This window comes from Jaculus jaculus, chromosome 4 (assembly GCF_020740685.1).
Source record: "Jaculus jaculus isolate mJacJac1 chromosome 4, mJacJac1.mat.Y.cur, whole genome shotgun sequence".
Lineage (NCBI taxonomy): Eukaryota > Metazoa > Chordata > Mammalia > Rodentia > Dipodidae > Jaculus > Jaculus jaculus.
Window position 1 is genome coordinate 119,960,574 of NC_059105.1, and position 17,980 is coordinate 119,978,553.

General features: G+C 41.7%; 1 protein-coding gene across 2 annotated transcripts in view; it reads left to right on the top strand.

Annotated features, from left to right (window-relative positions):
- Window positions 1-724: 724 nt before the first annotated feature.
- The window catches only part of Eif5b (eukaryotic translation initiation factor 5B), a 99,245-nt gene continuing 81,989 nt past the window's right edge, over window positions 725-17,980 (top strand). For both annotated transcript variants that reach the window (XM_045147740.1, XM_004669781.3), the window contains exon 1: window positions 725-905. In XM_045147740.1, coding sequence (XP_045003675.1) covers window positions 871-905 — 35 coding nt within the window. In that variant the 5' untranslated portion in view covers window positions 725-870. The remainder of the gene's footprint in view (window positions 906-17,980) is intronic.

Here is a 17,980-nt window from a genome sequence, read left to right on the forward strand (position 1 = left end):
TGTACGTCTGGCTTACGTGGGATCTGGAGAGTCAAACCTGAGTTCTTAGGCTTCTCAGGCAAGCACTTTAACCACTAAGCCATCTCTCCAGCTCTGCTTCCCCCCCCCCTTTAAATAGTTTCTAAAGTCGAAGTATAACTTAAAATGCATGGTAATTTTTATGTAGTTTACATGACCATACCAATCACTACCCAGATATAGAACATTTTCACCATCCCAGAAACTTTCCCCCTGCGTTTCTTAAACACACGATATTTTATAATTTTCTCTCGTTTGGGATGTAGATATGAAGATCCATATTAGAGAACTGATGGCTACGCTCCCTTCCTTTTCCTTTCATAAATGTATTATAGTTAATTCATGGGTGTTACAGTAAGAGTTCTCAACTTTTGTCCTGGGCTTATTACATTCCTCGGGAATTTCACAGGCCTCTCTGGTTCATTGTGGGCTTTACTAAATTTTCTGCCACGGAAAGACACAGATACAAGGCAATTTCAAGCCGTACTTCTGATCGTGGCCTCTTTGTCATTCCCTTGGTTCTAGAACCTAGAAACCGGCTGGCGTCGGAGCGCAGCGAACTCTTGCTGGTAGGGGGCGCTCGGGTTCCTGCGCGGCCGCGGGGCCAGCTGGAGACGCTCTACCAGAAGCGCAGCTCTCGATGAGCCGCGCCCTGCGTCCCCACGCCGAGGCGGCGGGCCGATGCGCTTGCGCACTGAGGTCTTACACCATATGTGCCCTGTCCCAGTGCGCGGGTCTGTGGAGAGCCGGGTGCGAGAGGCGGCCGTGCGAGGGGAGTCGAGGGGAGCGGAGACCCTGGGTCTGTGAGAGACGGAACCGAGGGCTCGGGGCCACGAGCGCCGCTGACAAGCCATGGGGAAGAAACAGAAAAACAGGAGCGAAGATAGGTAGGCAGCGGCTGGGTCCATACGGCGGCCCCGGCTCAGTGGGGCGCGTGGGTCCTGACCAGGCTCCGCGAGGAGTCAGGCGGGGCGGTGGGCGGCGCGGGTCAGGACCCCGGGGCCGGGCGGGCGGGAGCGGTTCCTCCCAGCCGAGGCACAGTCCCGTCGCTGCCTCTCGCCGGGTCTGCAGCGAGACGTCCCGGGCCTGAGGAGCTCGGGGACCCGACGGCCCGGCCGGGTCGGAGCTCGACTTTCGGCGCTGCTTCGGGCCCGGCTCGGAAAGTTGCTCTGTCTTTGTACCTGTGAACCCTCGGGAGAACACTTGGGAAGAGGAGTCCGGGCTTCTGTACTCCGAGTAGCTAGCTGCTCAGGAACTTTGGAGTTTCGAAGAGGTGCTTCTTCCCTCTGAACCCAACTTGGACAAACTTCTGGGATCATTTCTAGCGCTGATTGTCCAGACTCCATGCCTTTTGCGTTCCTCCTTCCGGCCTGTCTTTCTGGTTATTTCTTTGCTCACTAGCACCTCCTCCCCTAAGAAAGCAGGTGGGTTGAAGAAACCCTCTAGGACTGCTCCTTTCTAACCGCTAAAAAGGCCTTTCGAGGGGAGGCAAGGTGAGTGTATGTATGGATTACTTAACGCGGAGATTTTCGGAGCTTTTCTGTGTATCGTATTCAATTGAGTGCTGTTATCCTTTCATTAAGAGAGTTTACTTCCTGGGAGTTAGCAACCATCTGTTACTTTAAGTCCTTGACATTAGCCATCAAACTTAAATACTGGGGAGGGGAAGCATTAAGGTAAAGTCAAAGCAAAACCAAACTTATGGTCATCATCGTCCTTCAATGTGATTCTGAGGCTTTCAAATAAAATTATTAATTGTAAGCTAAAATGCCGGGTTTACTTACCTAGCTGTTGACTAGCTGGTGAGTGTAGAGTTAAAGGACGACTGAATCTTTTATTTCAGTTTGAGATCTGTTGAACGTTAACTGTTTCAGAAAATACGGTTTTTGTTTGTGTGGTGAATTTGGAACCTATTGAAAAAATATTGTAATAATGACAAGCTGAAAGACAATAGATGAGGACAGCACTACACATTGTAGAGTGGGAGGAATGTGGGGCCAAGGAGTTGCCTAGAATTTGTTGTTAATCCAACCAGATGAGTGAAAAAAGTAGAATTCAGGATGAGTTAGAGAAACACAAATTTCTGGACTTTTGGGTGTGTAGGTTACATTTTTTTTCTTCCTGAGAACAATTTTCAGCCATATATTAAATAGAGAAATGAGTATATAGATTCTTATATCATTTACCTGTCTTCAAACATTATTGGAACATAACCAATCCTATTTCATGTACCTGTTGGATATGCTAAAAGAAAATCTCCATCAGATATATCTGAAGGATAAACAATTGGGGGATCACCACAGAAAACAAATGCCACCTTTAAGCCTAAGGAATGTTAACTGTAGTTTCTTAAGTATTGGCCCCAAATCCACCTGTTTTTCTAACCTGCCTTCCCCCCTTTTTGGTGAGAATAGAGTCCCATATAGCCTAGGTTGGCCTTGAACTTTAGGTATGTCACTGAGAATGACTTTGAACTCCTGTTTATTTTACCTTCACATTCCAAGTGCTAGAACTATAGGTATTTCACACTGGACTCCTTGATTGCCTTAATTTTTAAAAAAGTATTTTATTTTTAATTATTTATTTGAGGGGGGGAGGGAGAATGAATATGAATATGGGCACTCTGGGGCTTCCAGCTGCTGCAAATGAACTCTAGATGCATGCACCACCTTGTGCATCTGGCTTATTTGGGTCCTGGGCTCTCTGTCACAGTGCAGGTGCAAAACCATATAGATGAAGCATAAATGAATTTTGTGTTTAGACTTGGGTGCCACACTTAGGTAATATTTCAACCAATATTTCGTTGTGTCATTGTGTCCTGACATTTAGAATATATAGATACTCCAAAATCTGAAAACATCTGAAACCTAAAATACTTCTGGTCTCTAGAATTTTGAATAAGGGAGAGTAAATCTGTAGTTTGTTGCTTGTTATATTTTAATTGAACTTAGACAGTCATCTGCATTGAAACAAAAAAGGAAGAATGCCTGTCTGAGAGTCCTTGCATAGCTTGTTTCTGTACTAAACTGATATTTCAGTGACTACATAGGGGAAGAGTCATAGTTTAAAAACCAATTATAAAAGAACTTGTTAGTAACTGCTAGGCTTCCATGCTGGGGGATCTCTGTAGAGCCCATTCTGTTATTTGTAATATTATTTGCACATAGTTGTGCTTTTCTATTTCTTTTAAAAATATTTTATTTATATATTTGAGAGAGAGAGAGAGAAAATGAATGGGTGCATCAGGGCCTGTAGCCACTGTAAACAAGCTCCAGATGCATGCACAACCTTGCACATCTAGCTTACGTGAGTATTGTGGAAACACCACTGGGTCTTTAGGTTTTGCAGGCAAGTACCTTAACTGCAAAGGCATCTCTCCAGCCCATGGCTTCCTTTTTTGGTTTTTCAGATAGGTTTTCACTCTAGCTCAGGCTGACCTGGAATTCACTATGTAGTCTCTGGGTGGCCTTGAACTCAAGGCAGTCCTCCTACCTCTGCCTCCCGAGTACTGGGATTAAAGGCATGTACCACCATGCCTGGCCTTCCTTATATATATATTTTTTTTCAATGTTATTTTTTTAATATTGTGAGATAGACAAGTTTATTTCATTTTTTTTAAATTTATTTTTATTTGAGAGAGAGAGAGAGAGAGAATGGGCACTCCAGGGCCTTCATCCACTGCAAATGAACTCCAGATACATGCACCACTTTGTGCATCTGACTTACATGGGCCCTGGGGAATCAAATCTGGGTCCTTTAGCATGGCAGGAAAATGCCTTATCTGCTAAGCCATTTTTCCAGCCCCATGACTTCCTTTTTTAATGTAATAAATAAACTTATTAACTTCTAGTAAAATGTTTTGCCATTTATTTCATTTCGGAGTCCATTAAGTTTTAAAATATTTTACTTTTACTTATTTGAGAGAGAGGGAAGGGGGGAGAGAATGTGCATGCCAGAGCCTCCAACTGCTGTAAACGAACTCCAGATGCATGTGCCACCTTGTGCATCTGGCTTATGTGGGTCCTGGGTAATTGAACCTGGGTCCTTTGGCTTTGTGGGCAAGTGCCTTAACCACTAAGCCATCTCTCCAGTTTCATTAAGTCTTTAGATTGTTTGGGACTTGTTGCTTTTATGGTTTTTTATGGTGTTGAGTCATGTCATTGAAGAAACATAGCAGTGTCTGAGTGTTTAGGTGCCCGATATTGTCCAGGTTGCTGAAAATGTCATTGTGAATATAAAATATGATATACTTTCTTATTCATTATGTTATGTATGTGTGTGTGTGTGTGTGTGTGTGTGTGTGTTTGTGTGTATCTATCTATCTTATCTATATATATATATATTTATATATATATATTTTTTGTTTTCTGAGGTCGGGTCTTGGTCTAGCCCAGGCTGACCTGGAATTCACTATATGATCTCAGGGTGGCCTCACAGCAATCCTCCTACGAGTACAGGAAGATAGTCTTGGAAGAGAATGTTGGGGAGAAAGAATAAAAGTAATGACTTAGTGAGAAGTGAGCACACAGCAATCTGGTTGCCTTTAGGGTTATTCTTGTGGACTTCTAGGTCTTGGGGAGCATTTGAGGGAACCCAGGTAGACTGAGTTGGATTGTCTCAGGACCATCTGAGCATGAGGTGACTGAGATTTTCTTCTGGAACGGTTCATTGTATGACACAGTGTTTGACATGACCTGAGTCTGTCTCTCTATGGCTTATAAAACATGAGATATTAGCAGAGTTATCAGGAACATATGGACAACCTTTAACCTTGATAATGGCAAATATGCCTTATTTTGTATAACAGCCTTCCATAATATACCTTTTAAAGTTTGTCCCGGAGTTTGCCAGGGCCAAAGGTTGGGTACCATAGACCCACTGAGTGTCATTAAAGGCTGTACAAATATATTTTTGGCCTCAGAACTTTTTAAGGATCTCCTGGCACAAGCTAGAAGAGATTCACCATCGTTCCCAGTATAAGGAAGTCTTTTGAATTAAGCCACCCTTGGTCAGAGTCATCCATATGTATTCTAGATTTGAAACTAACCTTTTGACAACTGTGGTTGTTTTTCCTTATTATAGAATTAGAACTATTAGAGGTAGGATAAAATATGTCTTAAGGTCTTGTTTGTTTCCTCTCTTGGAAAAGCTCTTGTTGTGTTACTTAATAGGCTATTCATATATTTGAGGTAGCCATTTATCTTTGGTTACACATTTCTCTCTGAGTGTTTAAGACCAAGCTGATAGCCAGAATTTAATGAAGGATTAATTTTGGAGGTCACTAATGGCTCTCCAAAGGAGACTTTCAGGATGTAGGAATAGCCCAATAGTTTCTTCAATACTGGTGTTTTCTGTTAGGATGAGTCAGTGCCATGCTACCCAAGTAGTTTTCTCTACCAAAGGTACTGATTTTTTTCTCAGTTTGATTCTGTTTTGGACTGTACACTTATTTTTTGTTTTTGTTTTTGTTTTGGGGTCTTCATATCCTCCCTGATCAGGAAGATAGGTGACTTAACAGTGTAGAAGTATCCCATCATCTCCAGTGGCCTCATGACTTGGGAGCACAGGCCAAAATATTGGCCTTTTTAGCACTGATGATTCCAGTTGGTTTTGACTTCTAGGTTATTTATACACTTAGAAAGGAAGTTACACCAACCTTAAAGGGTGTACATATATAGTACATTTGATTACTGAAATATATCTAGTCAAAGAATGGCACAAGAGCTTAAAATCTGTCTTATGGGAAGTAATATAAAGTTGGATTTTTCTTTATTTCATTATGTGACCTTATATATAGTCTATTTTGGAGAAGGTTCTGTGAGCTGCTGAGAAGAATGTATTCTGTAGAATTCAGGTGGAAAGTTCTGTAGATGTCCATTAGGTCTACTTCATCTATGGTGGTGTTATTTCTCTTTTGATTTTCTGCTTTGATGAGCTATTGATAATAGTGGAGTGTTGAAGTCCCCAACTACAGTGGGGATAGCGTTTATCTGTTTTGTTGTATGGCCCAAAATATGGTCTATTTTGGAGAAGGTTCTGTGGGCTGCTGAGAAGTATGTGGAAAGTTCTGTAGATGAAAAGGTGGATTTTCAATATGCTATTGACTAAAAGTAGCTTATGTTAAAACAATATGCTGCTGGGCATGGTGTCCCACGCCTTTAGTCCCAGCACTCGGGAGGCAGAGGTAGGAGGATTGCCTTGAGTTTGAGGCTTCCCTGAGAATACATAGTGAATTCTAGGTCAGCCTGGGCTAGAGTGAAACCCTACAAAAAAAAAAAAAAAAACACCAAAAATATCTTTTGATTGCATCATGTTTCTCTTGTGCTTGACTTAATCATGTGTCGTTATGATGATTATGACCCTAGGAGCAGCAGGTCATACCACATATAAATATGTGCCACATAGAATTAGTAGGCTGTGCTGTCTAAGTTTTATATTGTTAATGATGCTTGATTTGACAGTATTACCTAATGATGTGTTTCTCATAATATGTCCCTATCATTAAGAACCACATGACTGCATCTGAGCTTGTTTCTGTCATCTTGCTTTGTTTTCTTATTTGTGCCATTTTTTTTTTCCCCCTGAGGTAGGGTCTCACTCTAGCTCAGGCTGACCTGGAATTCACTATGGAGTCTAAGGGTGGCCTTGAATTCACTGTGATCTTCCTACCTCTGCCTCCCAAGTGCTGGGATTAAAGGCATGTGCCACCACACCCAGCTTGTGGCACTTTTATACTTGATCTTAGCCAAAAGATTAAGAGGGTTTCTTTAAGAAAGAAAGTAGGGCTGGAGAGATGGCTTGGCGGTTAAGCACTGGCCTGTGAAGTCTAAGAACCCCGGTTCGAGGCTTGATTCCCCAGGACCCACATGCGTCTGGAGTTTGTTTTCAGGGGCCGGAGGCCCTGGTGCGCCCATTCTCATTCTCTCTCTCTCTCTCTCTCTCTCTCTCTCTCTCTCTCTCTCTCTCTCTCTGTTGTACCCCCCCCCCCGTCGCTCTCAAATAAATAAATAAAAATAAACAAAAAAAATTTAAGAAGAAAGTATTCTTGTTTTGTAAAAATATTTTATTTAGCTAGGTGTGGTGGTGCATGCCTTTATAGGAGGATCGCTGTGATTTTGAGTCCATCCTGAGATTACATAGTGAATTCCAGATCAGCCTGGGCTAGAGTGAGACCTTGCCTTAAAAAAAAAAAAAAAAAAAAAAAAGTTTTGGGCTGGAGAGATGGCTTAGCGGTTAAGCGCTTGCCTGTGAAGCCTAAGGACCCCGGTTCGAGGCTCGGTTCCCCAGGTCCTACGTTAGCCAGATGCACAAGGGGGCGCACGTGTCTGGAGTTCGTTTGCAGAGGCTGGAAGCCCTGGCGCGCCCATTCTCTCTCTTCCTCTATCTGTCTTTCTCTCTGTGTCTGTCGCTCTCAAATAAATAAATAAATAATTAAAAAAAAAAAAAAGAATCCTTGTCTGCCTTGTGTTCCCCCTTCTTTAAAAAAAAAAAAAGTTTTGTTTATTTGACAGAAAGAGTGTGAGTATGGGCATGCCAGAGCCTTCTGACACTGTAGACAAACCCTAGACATATGTGACACTTTGTGCATCTGGCTTTATGTGAGTTTTGGGAAATTGAACCCAGACCATCAGGCTTTGCAAACAAGTGCCTTTAACCATTGAACAATCTTCACAGCCTTAATCTGGGCCACTTTTTGCCGGGGGGCAGCGGGTTTTTGAGGTGGGGGTCTCACTCTAGCTCAGACTGATCTGGAATTCACTATGTAGTCTCAAGGTGGCCTTAAACTCACAGTGATCCTACTATTTCTGCCTCCTGAGTGCTGGGATTAAAAATGTGTGCCATAATACCTGATTTTATTTTTCTTTTGGTTTTTTGAGGTAGGGTGTTGCCCTAGCCCAGGCTGACCTGAAATTCACTGTGTAGTCTCAATATAGTCTCAGGCTGGCCTTCAACTCACAGCGCTTCGCACCTTGGCCTCCCAAGTTCTGGGATTAAAGGTGTGCACCACCACATTTTGCAGTCTGTGCCGCTTTTGACTATGACTCTTTCTCTTGCCTTTTAAATTCTCTCCTCTTATTCTGGGTTGAATTTTTCTTTATTATTTATTTATGTTTGTATGGGTGCTCTAGTGCCCCTTACAACTGTAAATGCACACCAGATGCCTGCTGCACTTTTTGCATCTATGTGTGTCGCTTGGGAATCGAACCCTAGCCTGGCAAACTTTGCAAGCATTCACCTTTAGCTGCTGAGCCATCTTCTCATTCCCCTTTCCCTATATTTTATTTACTTGAGAGAGAGAGAGAGAGAGAGAGAGAGAGAGGGAGAGAGGGAGAGGGGCAGATAGAGTAGAAAGAGAATGGGTATGCCAGGGGCTCTAGCCAGTGTAACCAAACTCTAGACACATGCACTATCTTGTAAATCTGGCTTATGTGGGTACTGGAGAATTGAACCTGGGTCCTTAGGCTTCACAGGCCAGCACCTTAACCACTAAGCCATCTTTCCAGCCCTTCTGCAATATTTTTTTAAAAAAACTTTTGTTTATTTTTACTTATTTATTTGAGAGCAACAGACAGAGAAAGAGGCAGAGAGAGAGAAGGTGGTGGGGAGGGGGAAAGAGAGAGGGAGAGAATGGGCACACCAGGGCCTCCAGCCACTGCAAATGAACTCCAGAAGCATGTGCCCCCTTGTGCATCTGGCTAACGTGGGTCCTGGGGAATCCAGCCTTGAACCAGGGTCCTTAGGCTTCACAGGTAAGCACTTGACTGCTAATCCATCTCTGCAGCCCTAAAACTATTTTTTATTGTCAACTTCCATAATGAATGACAAGAAACCATGGTAATTCCCTCCCCTCCCCCACCTTCTTCTTTCCAAATCCGCGCTCCATCATATCCCCTTCCCCCTCTCAATTAGTCTTTTTTATTTTGATGTCAACATCTTTTTCCTCCTGTTATGAAGGTCTTGTGTAGGTATCAGGCATTGTAAGGTCATGGATATCCAAGCCTTTTTGTGTCAGGATGATTTCATTGTAAGCAGTCCTACCTTTCCTTTGGCTCTTACATTCTTTCAACCACCTCTTCTTCAATAGACCCTATGACTTGGAAGGTGTGATAGAGATGTTTCATTGCTGACATGCCTCTGCCACTTCTTACCACTGTGGTGCCTTTTGAGTCATCCCAGAGGTCACCATAACCTGAAAAGAGAAGCTTCTCTAACCAAAAGTGAGAGTAGCATTAATAATAGGGGTATGGATGCTGAGAAAAGTGCTTACAGGGCAGTTTGGTGGGCATAATATATGCATTTAGCCAGACAACAGTGGGTGTTACACCCCTAGGCTCATGACCTCCCCCGTCATAGGCTTTTCACTAGATTTTCAGTACCAGGAATGTATTTCCTCTCGTGGAGTGGGCCTCCAGTTCAATTAGTGAATGGTTGGCTTCCCCCATAACAGACATGCCGCTATTATTACACCTGTTGGCTTATTTGTCCCCGCTGGTCAAACTTAAGGCTTGCAGTGTCCACTGATGACTTCTGTCTCCCATATAGCTACATGTAGTGTAGCTTTTTCCAGCTGTCTACAGGGAGGTTTCAGCTCAGCTCCAGCTTGGTTTTTCAGTAACCTTGTAGCAAAAACAGTCTTCAGCAGTAGGGCCTTACCATCTATTCCTGGTGGTAAGCCAAGAGCTTTGGCAAAGGCCTATAAAGTTTGAGGAGCATTAGGGACTTCCCTGGCCAACAACTCACTGGAAGGTATCCTATCCCTGCCACTGAAATTTTTCTAGTAATCTATGGCTTCTGGGTGTGCTGTTGCTGTAGGATTTTTATATGTGCTATTTCTTTTACTTTTGTTTTCAGTTTTACTTTATTTTATTTGAAAGCGGGGGGGGGGGGGAGAAAGGAGAGAGAGAGAGAATGAGAATAGGTGAACCGGGGGCCTCTAGCTGCTACAAATGAACTCCAGATGCATGTGCTACTTTGTGTGTCTGGTATTATGTGGGCACTGGAGTTGGTAGGGTTAACAAGCAAGCAGCTTAACCATTGAGATATTTCTCCAGCCCTCTTTTTCCTTTTTTTGTACACCTTGAATATATGAAGCCAATGCTTGACACACTGTAAAGCAATTCAAGACAGTATTCCCCAGTCTTGGTTAATGTTGGAGGTTATGTTCCTGAAAGGCATAACTTGTCAGGATTGAACTTGGAAAAATTAGGCAGATACTTGGTGGATTTTTTGTTTTCTTTGGACTTTAATATAGTTGCATGTCAAAACAATTAATGTAAAGTGATTTTTTTCTTTTAAACTTGTAAATAATCAACAAAAGTATTAAAGAAAGAAAATATTAGGAACTTCCTACTTTCTGAGACTCTAGACATTATGATTCAGAAGTGGCAACCAAAATTTGTTCATGGTTTTAAAGCTCATGTAAAATATTTTATTGTATATATAATTATTTTAATGTATATATAATATGCTATACATATGAATTGCATAATGCATATTATATGCATATATCATATATATGCATACATATGTAATTTTTTTTTTTGCAGTGCTGAGGATTTTTGTACCTAGGGCTACAGGGAGGTAAGTGCTCTACCATTTAGCTTTATCCATAGCCCACAAACCACCACCACCACCAATTATTATTATTTTGGTTTGTTGAGGTAGGGTTTCACGCTAGTCCAGGCTGACATGGAATTCACTATGTATAGTCTCAAGCTGGCCTCAAACTTGAAGTGATCCTCTTACTTCAGCCTCTCAAATGCTGGGATTAAAGTTGTACACCACCATGCTTGGCCTTATTATTTATTTATTTGAGAGGGAGGCAGACAGCAAGAAAGAATGGATGCACCAGGGCCTCCATTCACTGCCAACAAACTATAGATACATGTGCCACCTTATGCATCTGGCTTATGTAGGTACTGGGGAATCGGACCTGGGTACTTAGGCTTCACAGACAAGTGCCTTAACGGCAAAGCCATCTCTCTAGCCCTCTTGTTATTTTTTTTAAAAATAAAAAATTTGAGCTGGGCTGATGGCTCAGTGAGTAAAGTGCTTGCCATGCAAACATGGTAGGGCCAAAGTTTGGGTACACAAAGCTGGACATGGTAGCACGAGTGTCTGTGATTCCAGTGTTTCTTAGGTGAGATGGGAGTCTAGCTAGCTTGGTGTATTCAGTGATGAACAACAAGAAACCTTGTTTCAAATAGGGTGGAAGATGAGAGTTGATGCCTGGAGTTGTCTTCTGAGCTCCAGATATGTGCTGTGGCATGTGTGTGCCATGCTCACACATACAGAAAATAAAAAATTAATTTACTATTTATTGTAAAAAGTCCAAGAACACAGAAAGTAGAAGAAATAGTTAATGAACATACCACAGAAGCTTGCTCTATAGTCCAGGCTGACCTCAAACTCCTAGAAGTCCTCCTTTGTGCTGGAATCACAGGTTTGATCCACCATACTCAGCTGATAATTTCTCTTTAAAAGTATTTTCTTGGGCTGGGGAGAGGGCTTAGTGGTTAAGGTGCTTGCCTACAAAGCCAGAGTACCTAGGTTTGATTCCCCAGGACTATGTAAACTAGGTGCGCAAGGCGACACATTTGGTTTGCAAGGGGCTTGAGGCCCTGGTGTGCCCATTCTTTATCTGCCACCCTCTGCTTTTTTCTCAAATAAATAAATAAATAAATAAAAATTATTTTCTTGCTGGGCCAGGTAGGTGTGTCGGGAGTGGCAGGCCTTGTGGTTTAATAGCCCAACTCTGAGCCCAGTATTTAGGCTTCTGCCACCCAGTTATATGACAAGATATGAGCCATCTTCCTGCTTGTGCCACACTTTGTCCACCATGGTGAAACTTCCTGTCAAAACTGTAAGCCTGAAATAAAACCTTTTTTCTCATTAAAAAAGAAAGTGGGGCGGGGGGGTCGGCGGTGGCTAGAGATGACTTAGCGGTTAAGCACTTGTTTGTGAAGCCTGAGGACCCTGGTTTGAGGCTTGATTCCCCAGGACCCACATTAGCCAGATGCACAAGGGGGCGCAAGCGTCTGGAATTCATTTGTAGTGGCTGGAGGCCCTGGCACACCCATTCTCTCTATTTGCCTCTTTCTCTGTCGCTCTCAAATAAATAAATAAAAATAAACAAAAAAATTAAAAATTCTGGGGCCTGGAGAGATGACTTAGCAGTTAAGGCATTTGCCTGTGAAGCCTAAGGATACAGATTTGATTCCCCAGAACCCACGTAAACCACAGGCACAAAGTAGCGCATGCATCTGGAGTTCATTTACAGTAGCTAGAGGCCCTGGCATGCCCATTCTCTCCCTCTCTTCCCCTCCCCCCTCAAATAAATATTTTTATTTAAATTCGGTATAGCCACAATGCACTCATGTCACCCAATCTAAGGAACACAGTACCTCTAAAATCTGATCTCCATTTCACAGTTTGAATCCCCAGTTTAACTTGAAGATAGCCTTTGCATTTGGTTTATTGAAACCAGATATTAAAAAAGGTTTTACACTGCATTTCCTTGTGTCATGACTCATAATATTTAAAGGTCATGCTTTAATTATAGATGATTAACTAAAATTGCTGCTTTTTTCTATGTGAGTCATCTCTACAGTTTGTGCTTTTCTAAATTTGATTATGCCTATTGATTACAATGAAGAATTATTTAAACTTTTATTGACAGCTTTCATAAATACAGACAATAAACCATGCAAATTCCCACTCACCATTCCCATTTCCTCCTCCCAAATTCATCCTCTGTTGAATTCCTTCTTTCTAATTAGTCTCTTCTGTTTCGATCTCATAGTTTCCTTTCATTAGGAAGTTCTTGTGTAGGTAATGTTAGACATTGTGAGGTCATGAATATCAAGGCCATTTTTTTCTCAATTTTTATTAACATTTTCCATGATTATAAAAAATATCCCATGGTAATACCCTCCCTCATTCCACTTTCCCTTTAAAACTCCATTCTCCTTCATATCCCCTCCCCATCTCAATCAGTCTCTCTTTTATTTTGATACCATGATCTTTTCCTCCTTTCATGATGGTCTTGTGTAGGTAGTGTCAGGCACGGTGAGGTCATGGATATACAGGCCATTTTGTGTCTGGAGGAGCATGTTGTAAGGAGTCCTACCCTTCCTTTGGCTCTTACATTCTTTCTGCCACCTCTTCCGCATTAGACCCTGAGCCTTGGAAGGTATGATTGAGATGTTACTCCGTACTCCAGTCACTTCTTTCCAGCACTATGATACCTTCTAAGTCATTCCAAGGTCACTGCCATCTGAAAAGAGAAGATTCTCTACCCAAAGTGAGAGTAGCATTACTATAACGGTATAAATATTAACAGAAATGCTTACTGGGCAGTTTGATAACCATAGTATATACATTTTTCCAGACATCAGCAGATGTTACACCCCTAGGGCTCATGACTACCCCTGTTTTAAGTTTTTAGTATCAGGGACGTATTCCCCCCCTCCCCATGGTGCAGGCCTCCAGTCCAATTGGAGGGCAGTTGGTTTCCACCATGACAGACATGCCACTATAGCACCTGTTGGCTGTTTTAGCCTGGCTTGGCAATTATAAGGCTTGCTGTGTCCACTATTGAGTATCTTCACTGGTGGTATTTCTTTCTCCCATTGAACTACTTGTAGAATGGCTTCTTCCAGCTTTCTGTCAGCTTGTCTACATGGAGGAAGTTTTCAGCTCAGCTCCAGCAGGATTTCTCAGTGGGCTTGCAGCCCAAGTATGTGGAGTCTTCAGCAATAGGGTCTTACCATCTATTCCTGGTGGGAAACCAAGGGCCTCATCAATGGCCTAGAATGTTTTGGGGGCATCAGAGGGACCTCCCTGGCCAACAACTCACTGGAGGTATCCCATCCCTGGCACTGAAAATCTATGGTTCTGAGTGTTCCATTGTCAAGGCCATTTTGGTTGGAAGACAGAATTGGATGCAATACTAATATTTTCTTTGGCTTTCTGCCACCTCTTGTGCATTGGACCCTGGTCCTTGTATATAGTAGAGAATTATTAGAGAAGCTTGTAAGTGGTAGCTATGTTCTATACTATTGTTTTCAGCAAAAATCCATTTGCAGCCTATAAAGTTAGAAAGTATATTAATTACTCCTAATTGGTATGAAAACTAATCAGTTTTGTGAATTTAAGATGTTTACTTAATATAAATTGACCATTTTAAATATAAAGTTCTGCCGGGCGTGGTGGCGCATGCCTTTAATCCCAGCACTCAGGAGGCAGAGGTAGGAGGATTACTATGAGTTCGAGGCCACCCTGAGACTACATAGTGAATTCCAGGTCAGCCTGGGCTAGAGTGAGACTCTAACTTGAAAAACCAAAAAAAAAAAAAAAAAAGAAAAAAAAAAGAAAAAATACACAGTTCTGTGGTATTTGGTACATCTACAAGGTTGTGTTGTCTCTATTTAGTTTGGAACCATTCACGAGAGATTTTGTGCCCATTAAGCAGCAGTCTCCCATTTTCCTCTCCCTTTTTACTCTGGAACCTGCTTATTTACTTTGTCCTTTGATTTCTGTATTCTGGATATTTTATGTAAATAGAATCATACAGTGTGTTAGGACCTTTGTATCTGTTTTATGGCTAATTTATTATATATGTACACATACATGTATAATCCACATATTTTTAAGCAAGTGTCTTTAACTGCTGAGCCATTTCTCCAGTTCAGTAGTCCATATATTATTCTAGTCCATCCATTGCTGGACATTCCTTTTTGTTATTATAAATAGTGTTGCTATGAGCCTTGTACAAATACTTGTTTCAATAACTTGTTTGCTGGTTGAGTGTATATCAAGGAGATGGAGTTGGTAAGCCACAATGGTCATTCTGTTTTAAGTCTCAAACTATTTGTACAACAGCTGTGCCATTTCCTATCCCATCAGTGATGTACAAGAGTTCATTTCTACATATTCTTGTCAGCATTTTCTTTCAATAGCCACCATAATGATTGCATAGTTTTTTGTTGTTGTTTGATTACTTGGTTTTATTTTTTATTTTTATTTTCCAAGAAAGCTCAGACTGGCTTAGAACTCCTGATCCTCTTGCCTAGGCTTCCTAAGTGCTGGGATTCCAGATTTGTACCATACATGCCCAGCTTTCATTGTGGATTTGGTTGACATTTTTACAGTTATTGCTGATACTAAATATCTCTTTTATGTTCTCTCTGGCCAATTTTAATCTCTTTTGGAAAAAAGTCTATGTGGGTGCCTTGCCCAGTTCTTACTGGATTGTCTTTATTGTCAAGTTGTAAGAGTTCTTGATATATTTGGGATAATTAATGAGATACATGATTTGTAAGTATTTTCTCCCATTTGATAGCCATCTTTAATCCATGGGGTAGATTTTTAAGTTTTTGGACTTTTCATTTTATCCCTTTGGTCTTTATTGCTGTAGTGTGAATTTTCTTAAGTGAAAAAATTTACATGGAAAAGTAGAAGAGTCTAAGGAGCAGACATGCCCAGTAGTCATTGCAAATTCATAAGTAAATTTATTTAATCTATAATTGTGATCTCTACCTTCCTCATGATTATACAAACTTAGACACTTGTACATATTTTAGGAAGTTTTATAGTTATAATAAACATTTACATATTAAGTATGCATTTTATTTTATTTTAAAATATGATTTATTTCAGAGGGAGAGAAAGAGGCAAAAAGAGAGAATGGGCATGCCAGGGTCTCTACCAACTGCAAACAAACTCCAGATGCATGCACCACCTTGTGCATCTGGTTTACATGGGTCCTGAGAAATTGAACCTGGGTCCTTAGACTTTGCAGGAAAACACCTTAACCGCTAAGCCATCTCTCCAGCCTGAATTTTATTTTTTTCAAATAGTGCTGGGGATTTGAAAGCATTGGTCTTGTGAATACTAAATAAGCATTCTTTTTTTTTTGAGGTAGGTTCTCACTTTCATACAGGCTGACCTGTAATTCACTATGTAGTCTCAGGGTGGCCTCACACTCACAGTGATCCTCCTACCTCTGCCTCCCAAGTGCTGGGATTAAAGGCATGCGCCACCACGCTGGGCTCTAGATAAGTATTCTACCACTAAAGTACATGCTAGCTCTTAACTCTACATTGTTTAGAATGTATCCATTCATTTGGAAAATTCACAAACACATATTTTTTAAGTCTTTTTTTACACTTAATTTTATTTGAGAGAGAAAGAGGCAGAAAGGGGCCAGAGAATGGGCATGTCATGACCTTCAGCCACTGTAAACAAACTCCAGACACATGTTCCACCTTGTGCATCTGCCATATTTGAATTCTAGGTGATCAAACCTGGGTCTTTTGACTTCGCAGGCAAATGTCTTAACCACTAAGCCATCTCTCCAGCCCAAATTCAAATATAGAATCCTTGTTTGTGATGTCATAGATAAATGAAATGCCATTGTAATTTTATGCAGAGTTTTTCTTTTAAAAATTATATATTTTTTATATAGGCCATAGTCTTGTATCCCATCTTGCCTGGTCCCTATTTCACTGATTTGCTTCTCAATAGGGTCCTTAGTTTTCACTGTGGGGTAATTAGAGTCTCTCTTAATTTTTTTTTGTGGGGGGTCTGTGCCTCAGTATATTTTTACCCACCCTGTGGCTCTTAGTCTCTTTCTGCCTCCTCTTCCACAATAGTCCCTGAACTTTGGTGCCTATGTTAGCAGTTTGTTTTTAGTATTGCATTCTTTGTAGCCTCTGTATTTCTGTTATGATGTGTTTCAGTTCATTGCCATGTTTGTTACTATTTCCTTAGAGGCAGTTGTCAGGCTAGCATTGGGAGCAATATTAGTGTCCCTGCTTCCTCTGCAGTGTCTTCTGGACCCCAGTTAATGTGGTTGAGGTGGTACATCTTGTGGTGAGCAGTTGGTTATGTTTTTTTGCTGAACTGATGGATCTTGGATCTCCCTAGTATTCTCTGTCATCTTTCAAAATGAAACAGATTCTCCAACCAAGGATGAGAGTAGCCTTTGATTAACAGGGATATGCATATAATTTTGAGAGACATTTTGATGAGGGTACCCATGCAGCTTGTGCAGAGAACAATGGCGGCTTCTCCTTGGTGGTTGTAAGTTTTCTGACTATGGGGCACTCACTTGGTTCCCAGTGTCAGTTATGAGTTTTCACCTGCTGAGCAGGCTTATGTCCAATAGGAGGTCAGTTAGTTACCCAAAAAGGCGGTGTGCCAGTATTACACAAGTATGTGCTTCTTGTCCGGCTGATAGATTGCTTAGTTTACAAGGTCTCCTGCTTATTCATGCTGTGGGTGACCATTATCACACAGTAGCTCCCATACCACTTTCCAGTGAGGGTTTGCCAGGAGAGGACTGGCTTTCTTCTCAGTTCCCACGTGGTATCTTGGTGTCCTGAGGTGGCACCCTGTGGTGTCTTCAGCAATAGGGTCCTGACTTTTAGCTCTGTTGGGTAACTAAATGCTTGGCAACAACTTACATTGTTTTGGGGACTTCATAGATCTCCCTGGTGAGCTGCTCACTGAGGGGGATTACCTAGTTCTGGTTTGGGATTCACAAGCCAGTGCCAAGTTTTTTTTTTTTTTTAATTTTTTTTTTTTTAATTGACAGCTTCCATAATTGTAGACAATAACCCGTGGTAATTTCTCCCTCCCCCCACTTTCCCCTTTGCAACTCCACTCTCCATCATATCCCTTCCCTCCTCTTAATCAGTCTCCTTTTATTTTGATGTCATCATCTTTCCTCCTTTTTTTAAAATTTTATTTATTTATTTATTTGAGAGCAACAGACACAGAGAGAAAGACAGATAGAGGGAGAGAGAGAGAATGGGCGTGCCAGGGCTTCCAGCCTCTGCAAACAAACTCCAGACACGCGGGCCACCTTGTGCATCTGGCTAACGTGGGACCTGGGGAACCAAGCCTTGAACCAGGGTCCTTAGGCTTCACAGGCAAGCGCTTAACCACTAAGCCATCT